The sequence below is a fragment of the Citrus clementina genome, unplaced genomic scaffold (assembly GCF_000493195.1).
Source record: "Citrus clementina cultivar Clemenules unplaced genomic scaffold, Citrus_clementina_v1.0 scaffold_7, whole genome shotgun sequence".
In the NCBI taxonomy this organism is placed as follows: Eukaryota; Viridiplantae; Streptophyta; class Magnoliopsida; order Sapindales; family Rutaceae; genus Citrus; species Citrus x clementina.
This window is the reverse complement of record NW_006262075.1, coordinates 6,628,694-6,639,729: the sequence shown is the minus strand read 5'-3', so window position 1 is coordinate 6,639,729 and position 11,036 is coordinate 6,628,694. Positions and strand designations below refer to the sequence as shown.

The window sequence follows — 11,036 nt, the reverse complement described above, 5'->3', positions numbered from 1 at the left end:
GATGAAATCATGAAAGATGAAATTCTGATTCAAGGACACACGATGGGAGATTGACGGTGTGCGACATTCCTGAACTAAAAACTTTTCTCCATATAATGACTGAAGCTCAATGCATTTTCTCCAACACATGACAAGTGTATTAATCTTCACAGAACAAGAAGAGTAATGCTATGCTGACTCACTTTGAATACCCAATTGAAAAGATAATTTCATTACAAAGTTGTGTCACTAATAAAGAAACACCAAAAATGACCAAAAAGAAACCTGAGTAAATGACCAAAAAGGAACCTGAGTGTCTTGCTAAAAAACATACCACCCCAGAATGTCACATAATGTACCCACTGCACTGAAGCATTGAAGTTGGTGTACTGCCCTGCTGTTGTTAACATCAACAGAAGCCACTGCTGAAATTTTTGAAGGAGATGTTTTCAGAGCATTTCACAATTTGCATGACTGCATTTGATATTAGTCTGCATGCAATGAGATTGCCAGGAGTTTCAGTTGTCTGTAAGAGCGAATTTCGATTGTCTTCTGTAGATTTTGAAAAATTTTAGTGGGATTCTGGCCAAAATTTAGACGAAAATCCGTGCTCTCTCATGCTGCCTCTAGACGAACTTTTTAATATCTGCCAGAACTGCCTTCTCCCTTCTGACCTCAGGGGCCCTGAACTAGAGTGTCTCCTAAAAGACCCAGATTCCTGTCCTTCAAGCCCCATTGGTGTAATCATTTCTGATGCCGATATTGCCATGCTGTTGTCATGACCAACACCATAGCCAGACCTTGTATGACAGACTTCCAAAGCTTCTACAAACTCACCTGAGAGTCTATTTACCTTGCTATCTACACTGATAGAGCAGTCTTCACTGAGATCTCTTGATTCTATAGTCTCTTTTGTTTCATCAAATTCATTGCACACTAGCTTTAAAGCTTGAACAACTTCACCCATGAAAGGCCGGTGTGATACTTCAGGCTGCACACACATTGATGCAATTGCTGCTACTTTCACAAGGGTATCATATGAGATATTAGACTCAATGACTGGGTCAATGATTGTTTGCAGACCCTCCTTTGTTGTCAGAAGTGGACGAGCCCAAGCTACTAGATTTTCTTGACCAGGAGGTTGTGACAAGTCCACTGGCTTCCTTCCTGTTAGAAGCTCAAGGAGGACTACACCATAGCTATAAACGTCACTTTTCACAAGAAGATGACCAGTCATTGCATATTCAGGAGCTAGGTAACTGAAAATCAAGAAAATCTAGCTTAATACAGGTCTCATCAAATACGAAGAACATATTTTCAAGTATAAAGGTGAAGGAACTTCATACCCAAATGTTCCCATAACGTGTGTTGAGATGTGTTTGTTCCCCTCATCCAATGCTGTTCTGGCCAATCCAAAATCTGAAACTTTTGGTGTAAAATCATGTTCCAGCAAGATGTTGCTGGACTTGAAGTCCCGATGTATAACTCGAGGGCTTGAGTCTTCATGCAAATATGCCAAGCCGCGAGCTGCGCCAAGGGCAATCTTCATCCGGGCATCCCAGTCAAGTGGACCATTTACTTTGTCATCTCCTGACAGGATACAAGAACATACCAAAAAGCTCTTTTCAGATTTAACAATAACCCATAAATATACAAGAGTTTATTAACAAATCGAAATAATTGAAGATGGAAAAATCATCCTGAATGAATCTACCATGTAAATGAGATTCGAGACTTCCATTATGAATAAGTTCATAGACTAGGCAGCGGTTATTATCCTCTATGCAAACACCAAACAGCTTAACTAAATTCCTGTGGTGAAGACGGCTTAGCATCTCAAGTTCAGCCAAGAACTCTCTGCCTCCATGTTGATTAGCTCTCTTAAGAACCTTCACGGCCACTTCTCTTCCATCATCTAAAATGCCTCTATAGACAACCCCAAATCCTCCTTCACCAATTATTCTTGAAGTATGAAAACCATTTGTAGCTTTCTCAATATCATTCAAAGTAAAAGTCTTAGCAGTTCCTGTATATGTCACCGCACAAGAATCAATGGACACCGATGAGGAACTGAGCATGCTTCCATATCGCAAAGTCGTCGTAGCCCCTGCTGAATTAGATTTCATTATTTACCATTAAATGATCTTGCGATAACAGAAAAGCCCAAATATCAGCACAGAAAAAATAGAACAACCATAAAGTGGAACTTGAGGGTTGAATAGGGAGATAGTCAGCAACTGAATATCAAGAAAAATTTCGTAAAATATTAAAAACTAAGTCAGTAGATGTTGCTAAAGTTGGGGAGCATAGTTTATGAAAATATTTTATGCTGATGAAAAAGTAGTTAAAAATGGTCTCAGTAATATATGAGTTTTTACCATTTTATTGTACTGATCATAGTAATCCAAAGTTTGACAAACGTACTACTATGTGTTACATAATCAACAAAAGGACTAAAGAATTGGATCACAGTAGTACCAGATAGTTTTGCAGGGGCGCATATCACATCATGTGGTGTTTGTTCAGGTTGACGAAAAGCACCACGTTTCAACAGGAAAACTGCTATTCCAAAGCATAAAACTAAGGCTGTAAATGATGATAGAACAATTGCAGCAATCATGCTTCCTCTAAGCCCGCCTTTCTTCCTCATTGGCACCTCAACTCCTAATGGTTTTAATGCCTGTCTTTTGTTGTCACGACCAGCATATGGTCCATCATCTTCGGTAGAAATGCTCGATTGTGATGGAGGAGAGGGTGGAAGACCTTCAGAATTGTAAGAATCAAAATCTAAGTTTTAAGTTCCCAACTCAAAACATTTCCCAAATACTTCCCCAAGGAAACAAAATTACATGTAACTTTTCATTCCTACTGAAATTATTTTAAACATCCAAGTGAGGATAAATGTATAACCTGGATAGTGAACGTATAACACTTCATAGGCACCGAAGAGGGAAGGTTTTATGAAAACCTGTCTCTGCCAAAATTTCTTGAAGATCAAAAAAGCGACAGTATCATCAAATTGAACACCCAATGGCACAAGGTTGATGAGGGCTGTGCTTTTTTGTAGCTGCTGACTAGCTGCATTTGCTCCCATAACGCGAACTTGGCTATGGTTTAGTCCAACACTTGCCGCAATTTCCTCTGTCAGCTGTGAAACCAGAGGGAAAAATGTGTAAATTGGAACATCAAGGGCGAGCTTAACTTGAATTGGCCACACACATCCACAGGGTGAGCCGGGAGGAGTGTATGTTAGTGGCTCAGTGCATGTCACTGAGCCACAATCTGCATTTAAAATCCGAAAAGATTGTAATCTGTTATGCTGCGTATACATAGTTGACAAAATTTAATTAACAAGACGGTTCATTTTACAACTGCTAGAGCGAAGAGAACATCTACCTTCATTAGGAGGTGGCGGTGGTAATGTCATAACTGATGATGGCGGTGGAGTCTTCATCTTCTTCAAGGAAGAACTCGTAGGAGAAATTGTAGGCCGAAGACTGGGCACTTGTCATAGAAAGAACAAATGATCACAACATTGTCATCATCAATAGCACCATGAATAAAGCACAGGAAACCAAGCTTTTTTGGAAACTACAGAAACCAAATTTAACCCCCCCCCCCCCCAACCCAACCCAACAAAAAAAAATGTTGAACATTCTCATACCGTTTAAGTTGCCTGATGTAGCTTTTGGTGACGGTGCTGGTGCACGTGAACTCCAGCTTGATGATGATGGAAGGGGAGACTGAAATGAGGGGACTGAAGGACCTGTGCATTTCACTGATTGTTTGAAACTCAAAAAATAGATATTTTCAAAGTAAAAAATAATGTAAGAAATTTACTGACTCCTACTCCAGGGATAGAACAAAACCTTGCTGGCTGTTGGAGGGAGCAGGAGTTGGATAAGCTGGTCCAGAACCAGAATTTCTAGACTTGTTTCTTACATGATGATGTCTATGAAATGGAATGAAAGGAGAAGATGCTGGACCATGCACCCATTTCTTTGTAGGACCTCTAAAACTTGACAATGAAGACGGTGCAGGAGTGATACTGGAAGGCCTCATGGCATCATGGGAGTGGGCACCTACAAAAGGAATAAATTGTTGAATTGTCCATAATTGGGGCATGAAATATAAATCTAGTATCCACATATAAATAGCTACATTTACGGGTTCCCAGTGTACCTTTTGTTGGAGAGTAGTGCTTAGTTGATGAAATATGGTGTGGTTTGTTAGGTGGAGGAAGTACCTCTCCATGACTTTTCCTGCCAGAGCCGTGAGGACTTCGAATTGGAGAGTAGGTATGATCTGTGGCATCATGGAAAAAATGATCCAATAAACACGAGTCCTTGAATATTGAGGTAAATCGGAAAAATACTGATATTGATATGATTTGTTTGTCCGACAATTTAGAATCTTTTATGGATTTTGTAAACTTACAAGTAATAGATAATGCACCAAGGTTTTAATTTCAAAGAACAAGGGATCAGTAAATGCTAGCAATATGAGTTTCATGGAAAACAAAATGGTGTAACTGATCAGAACTTCAGCAAGAAATCCAGCAACTGAAAATATGAAATTTCAATAAACAACAAGGTTCACCTGGTAGTATGGATGGTGGATGGCCAGGGCTGACAGGTTGGATATTTGGTAGATTTTGCGGCAATCTCCGTGGTGGCAATGCAACTGTTACTGCATGATTAGGAAAGGGAGAAGTTAAGTGGCATTCTTCAAGAGCACAATGTGCTTGGGAAAAAATTAAACCTCTGCTTGGATAACTCCAGTGGAGATCTTAACATTCATTTAAAATTCTCAAAACATTAAACTTGGGAAAGAGAATTAAATTTTTTACCTCTTTAAATCTTGAATTTCCCACTATATAATTATATTATCAGTGCTTCAGAAATATTTTGTTTTATCTTCATATGATTAGTTGGCTTTGTAAAAGTATTTTAATTATATCCAAAACTAAATAAAAATAAGGTATATATTCATGAAGATCACAGCCGTCTGTCAATTTTTGGACCACATAAACATCATTATCAAACTTATTGAGCCAGGGAACAATAAGAAAACATTGCCCTAAAGAGCATTTATTGATATTTACTGGTGAAACGAAGAAATGATCTTTGCAAATTTGAACTGTTAGCAAAAAAATGTTAGTTATGACTCCACCAGCTAAAACCCAGAATTGTGAAGAAACTAGCAGTAATGCAGTGACAGTCATGGAGATTTCAAGAATATTGTGACCAAGAGGGATCATGAAGTGAATCAGCTACTGAGTAAGCCAGCTCATTCAAAATGTGCCATAATCATTCTCACTCAAGAGCAAAACAGATTCTAAACATATCATTTAAGCTTTTCTTCTACTAATTGATTACAAAAAAAAAAAAAAAAAACTTATTCGAACATCTTTCAATCTTCAACTCGAGTCAGTCACATGGATCAATAACCATAATTCTACAAAGAAAATAACCTTCATTACCTGCAGATCCACGAAGAGACAAAGCACTCGGAGTTGCACATAGTGCCATCACCATGAAAGCAAACAGCAACCCCATTTCAACTCTCCAAGAAACTAGAAACAATCAGCCTTCAAGATCTCTCATTTCTCCCTTAAGCATACCAAAGCTAGGAGAGAGCAGTGAAAAATGAAAGAGCAACCTGAAGAAGCAAAACATGGGTAAAACTTAAAGGAACAAACAAAACTACACACAGTTTCTTTTTAGACCACAAAAGAGAGGAGACCCACAAATAATACCACATAAGTAATGAGAAAAAGAATTGAAGCTTTGATTAGGTAGGGGCTAAAAACCAACTTATCTTTTCTACAAACTAAGCACCTAAAAAACAGCTTCAGTTTCTTGTGCTCTCATTGGTGCTTCAAAACCGAACTAAAGTCAAAAACTGGACAAGCAAATAGCCAAACAGTGCACTTGTGAGCGAGCAAGATGGTTGGCTGCTTGGTGGGATCTTTTGTTGAAAGCTGATAAATTACTGCTATTGATTGATAGTTTAATGTTAGGATTGTATAACTAGATTCGATAGTCAGCTTCTAACGGAATTAATAATTCTTCCACAGTGATTATTGTGGCCGCGAAGTTTGAAACTTTAAGGAGGTCTCGTCTGTCTACGGTTTCTTTGACCATTTTTCTACAAAACCAGTCAAACCTCCATCATGATGTGGGAGATCATTGTTGCCCCATGAGTCGTGACCTAACATTGGCATTTTCTTCAAATTTCTGCTTTCCAGCCATTAATGGTGGCTTAATTTGTCACGATACTTCACATGCATGCATGATAATTGTGTTAACAAGTTTCATGTGAAACATAAGCTGTGACTCTGAATGATTCAAAAGCCTATGTCTATGCTAATTAATAATAGGGCATAAGGTAATGTAATAATGTACTTACATTAAACTCTTAATTAAGAAACTCTCTTTTCTAATAAATCAGCCGATAATACTTGCGATTAAGCGACATAATTTCGATGAAGATCATAATAATAATAATAACAATAATCTATAAACAGTAAGATTAAGAATTTAATACACTTATTTTTTAATCAGTCAAATTCATTATTGAATAGCATTTCCCCAAATGAAGTGATTTTAATTAAAAATTTGATAGACATAAGAAAATGAGACAGATATTACGAAAGCAATCTATCATAACCTAAGCTTTTGGACATTGTCCCCATAAGAGACAAAGTCAATGTGGTTTTTGATGGTAAATTTCGAATAACGTTGTGGTCACCACCACCTCCTTTAATTTTCGTTTTAAAAAATAAAATTATTACACGACTAAGTTCACAATTCATGAATAAAATGATGCACCCATCAAGGAAAATTAAAAGTGTCGGTGAAATTGGTCAGCTTGATTGGAAAAATCCATTCATAAATTTACACTTTATAAATTAGAAATGGTGGGCAACTTTATGGTAGGGGGGCCAAACTATATACCATTTACTATCTTTGAGCAAGCAAACGTGGTACCGATCGACCATATTTTTGCTATTAATTGTTTACTTATTAATGAATTTAACTATCCTTGTAAAAATTTTATAAATGTAATGTTAAACCTTATATGAATTTTTGAGTTTTTAGATCTCTTACGTAAATTACAAAGTGACAGTTCATAGTATAATATATGTTTTATAATTACTCAATGAAATAGTGAATTTACGAAGGTAAAGAGTAAAAAGTAAAAGAGGGTAAAGCGGTAGATCAGAGTAAAAAATTGATTACACAAAATCAACTACTATTTATAATTATGAGAAAATTTTGTGTGCGTTAGGTATACTATTACAAGACATCAACAGCATATATATTATACTCGTTGTAGGACCGGCCCAGATTGCAATGTTGGGCCTGAAACCCAACATAAAGGATGGGCACAAATGCACAGCCCACTACTTCTTGTTTTCTCAAAAGGTTGCGGCTCAATTCTTTTCAAATTTCAGCATGGGAAACAACGCTTATACGGAAGGACTTCTAACAAAAAAGCGCTTTTAGATGCGTTTTCGTTACAAGCACCTCCGAATGAAGCGTTTTCCTTTACGAAACAATTTTTTAAAATAAAAAAATTAGTTGAAACATTACTAGCACGAGATCCCAGTTAATACCATTGGAAGTTGGGATGTTTTGATCAATTAATTTGAAAAAAATATCTCGGCCACCAAATTCAAGAAGACTTTTGAGTTATTATTGCCAATCACTAATTGACTTATTAAATTTTAAATTTAAATACAAATCAGAATAATTAATGCCAAAAAAGATAGATAAAGATTAATTAATTATGAGGTGAGGAATCAATTTGCTGTTTTATTTGATTTTCTTGCTGTCAATGATTGGATAATTGAGAAAACGGCAGCTAGCTAGAGTTGGTTGTCGTTTTATTTATCAAGAGCAATCTCGTATGTCATACAGCGCCAGCTATTTTTCAAGGACAAATCCCGACCGCTTGATGAGAGACATTATCATCGACAAATCACGAAATCAAAATGCCTGAGGACGAAGATTATCGAGGCTTCTTTATCTGAACGTGTGGGCCCGCACTTCATGGTGGGAAGATGGTCAAAATCACACGTGTCACAAAGAGAATGGGTCCACAGTAGGTGATGTGTCGACGTATGAGTTGGTTGAGAGATTGCGCGTTCACTTCTCCTCCCTTTGGCGCGTTTGCTTATTTTTCCTTAAATTTCCATATTCGAGGAATTATTATTATTATTATTATTATTATTATTATTGAATAGAATATGCCAAATTTTTAATTCATTATTTTTAGTATTACATTACAAACCCACCGTTTTTAGGACCTAACTAGGGATGGCAACGGGGAGGGGAGGAGGTCAATCTTTCCGTATTCATTCTTGATATTTTGTGTATGTCCTAGTCTCTTTTATGTTTCCGTCAAAATTATTTGAGAGAATCTCTATCTCCTCCCCGAATAATAATAGGAGATTCCTAAAAGTTTCTGATCCCTAAATAACTAATACATTTTTTTGTTTTCGATTTTAAGTTAATCATATTAAAATAAAAAATTTAAAAAAAAGTAAAGTTCGAAATATATCTTACATTAATATCCATTTCAAAAGTCGCATACATTAAATTAGTAAGTAACGCATCATGCAAGGGATGCAAACTTCTTTTACAAACTATCATGAACAAATTAATAGTCTAATACAAAATTGTTACAAATAAAATCGAATTTAGATTCAAAATTAACTTTTTCAATGGTGGCGTGGGCACTTTATAAATGTAGACTATTCCTTTTACAACACAATAGTTAAATCGGAGCAAATATTAGATTAGATTAGATATTAAAATTGTGATTCGCTGTGAGTAATTATAACATCTAAAAATAAATAAAAAATAGATTTAAGTTTAAAATATTTAAAGAATATTAAAATTAAAAAAATTTTGGGCTAATACAATCTACTCGGTCTTTTTAATTTTCTAAATAAAAATTTAGGACTTTAATTAATTAATTAGGCCCAAAAATTTAATAATATAAATATTTTGATATTTTTATTTTTATCAATATTTATAATTTTATAATTTATTTACTAGTAATTTTTTAAAATTAAAATAAAATTAAAAATTAAAATGAGAAAATGGGTAGGGGATGGAGATTCCACCTCATCCGCGTCCCCTTCCCGAATAACAAATTGGATAAAAAAATTTCTCCATCCCTTCTCCGAATAAAAAATTAAGTATGAAATTATTCTCATATCCTCCCCAAATAGGAAAAATCCCCGAAAATACTCATCTCCATGGGAATTTTTGTCATCCCTAGACCTAACTTGGCTACTTCCATTTTTCTTGCAATTAATTTTATTTTCTCAAAATTCCCATATCTAAACCTTTCCCGTTTAAAATTTCATGAATTAATTAAGCTAATAATATAAGAAGGAAAGAAGATGATTCACAATTAAGAAAAATTATTGTATGAAAGGAACCGGCCTCGATCCATTGTTTTAATTACAACACACGCTTTCTTTAAAATGAGTACACAAATTCCTTTTCCTTTGGTTTTTATTATAATACTTGCTTTCTATATTTATTAACGAAAGCTCCCTCTTCGCTCACTTTCTCTCTTTATTTTCTCCCACTTTCTTTCCCTCCAAACATGACAGACAGAGTCTACCCATCAGCCAAACCCACCACCAACGGCACCAGGAATGGTACTGCCACCACCCCCGCCGCAGCCTCCGGCGCCGCAGCCACCGGAACCCCATCTTTCCCGGCCACCAAAGCCCAACTCTACGGCGCTGCCCGCCCCGCATACCGCCCGCAACCAAAACGACACCGTTACCGCCGTTCCTGCTGCTGCTCCTGCTGCCTCTGGGTAACCATAACCCTAATCATCCTCATCCTCCTTGTAGCCATCGCCGGCGGCATCCTCTACGTCCTTTACCGCCCCCACCGCCCTTCTTTCTCCGTTTCCTCGCTCAAAATTCAAACCCTAAACCTCACTTCATCACAAACCCTAGTCACAAACATCAACCTCAACGTCATCACCAGAAACCCTAACAAAGAACTCGTGTTTTACTACGACCCCATAACAGTAACAGTCACGAGTGGCGACAATGATGACGTCAACGTCGGGGCTGGTTCGTTTCCTTCGTTTAGGCACGGGACCAAGAACACTACTGAGCTTAAGGCTTCCATTAAGGGCAACGGGCAAGAGCTCGACGACGCGTCAGCGAGTAAAGTGAAGTCTCAGTTGAAGAGCAAGAGCGGGTTGCCGTTGAAGATAAAGCTTGAAACGAAGGTGAAAGTGAAGATGGGAGCTGTCAAGTCTCCAAAAGTGAGGATTAGGGTTACTTGTGAAGGGATCAAAGCTACTGCTCCCGCCGGCAAAAAAGCGTCGTTGGCTTCCACTTCGAATGCCAAGTGTAAGGTTGATTGGAGGATCAAGATCTGGAAATTCACTTTCTGATGATGAATAATGATCAGAAAGATGAAAATTAATCAAAGGTGTGATTTTTATTTTTATTTTTTAACTTTTTTTAATTTTGTTTTTTGTTATTTTTTTGGATTCTTTTAAATATATTTTTTTGGGGGTGAATTTATTATGTTTTTAAATTTTTGTAAATGGAAGAAAAGTCTGGTGATTGATTGTAACAGTGGGATAGATAGATAAAAGAATGTTTAAATAGATATTTTTCACTTTTGTTTATTGATTTTTCTTTTTTTTTTTTAAATCTTTTTTGGTTGATTAATTAGTTCTTGTCGGTTGTGGCTACTGGCTGCATGATTGTTGGCGTTATTGTCTTGTTTATGTGTGTATATATTTATGTATTTGATAAAATAATAATAATATTGAGGGGGACACTTGGATTTTTCATTGGCATTGGCATTGGCATGCATGCGCACAAATTTTAGAAAATTTTCAATTAATTGGCTTTTCAATAAGATTATGACATGCAAGTTGATTAAACTATGGTGATGAATGATGAGTGGAATCCCATTATGTGATCATCACTTTTTGATAAACAAAGTGATAATTGAACTTAGGGGGTTTTCTTTAAGATATATTTATTGTAATTGACTTTC

At 36.4% G+C, this 11,036-nt stretch overlaps 2 protein-coding genes across 5 annotated transcripts; one reads left to right on the top strand and one right to left on the bottom strand.

Moving 5' to 3' along the window:
- Positions 1–70: 70 nt before the first annotated feature.
- LOC18036701 (receptor-like serine/threonine-protein kinase ALE2) lies at positions 71–6,323 on the bottom strand. Of its 4 annotated transcripts, none has more exons than XM_024180185.1 (11): positions 5,462–6,323; positions 4,579–4,668; positions 4,162–4,284; positions 3,849–4,061; positions 3,644–3,757; positions 3,376–3,483; positions 2,890–3,261; positions 2,458–2,742; positions 1,694–2,089; positions 1,326–1,569; positions 71–1,238 (listed from the first exon to the last, which is right to left on the bottom strand). In XM_024180185.1, the coding sequence occupies exons 1-11, from the start codon at positions 5,535–5,537 to the stop codon at positions 551–553; spliced, it is 2,709 nt and encodes a 902-aa protein (XP_024035953.1). In that variant the 5' UTR covers positions 5,538–6,323; the 3' UTR covers positions 71–550. The 4 variants fall into 4 exon arrangements, with proteins under 4 accessions (XP_024035953.1, XP_024035954.1, XP_024035955.1 ...); XM_024180186.1 differs by having other exon boundaries at positions 1,694–2,086; positions 5,462–6,322; XM_024180187.1 differs by having other exon boundaries at positions 3,644–3,745; positions 5,462–6,321.
- Positions 6,324–9,482: 3,159 nt separating this feature from the next.
- On the top strand, positions 9,483–10,790 carry LOC18036109 (NDR1/HIN1-like protein 6). The gene has a single exon (XM_006426501.2). It carries the CDS (start codon positions 9,607–9,609, stop codon positions 10,417–10,419), a length of 813 nt encoding a protein of 270 aa, XP_006426564.1. The 5' UTR covers positions 9,483–9,606; the 3' UTR covers positions 10,420–10,790.
- Positions 10,791–11,036: the final 246 nt, after the last annotated feature.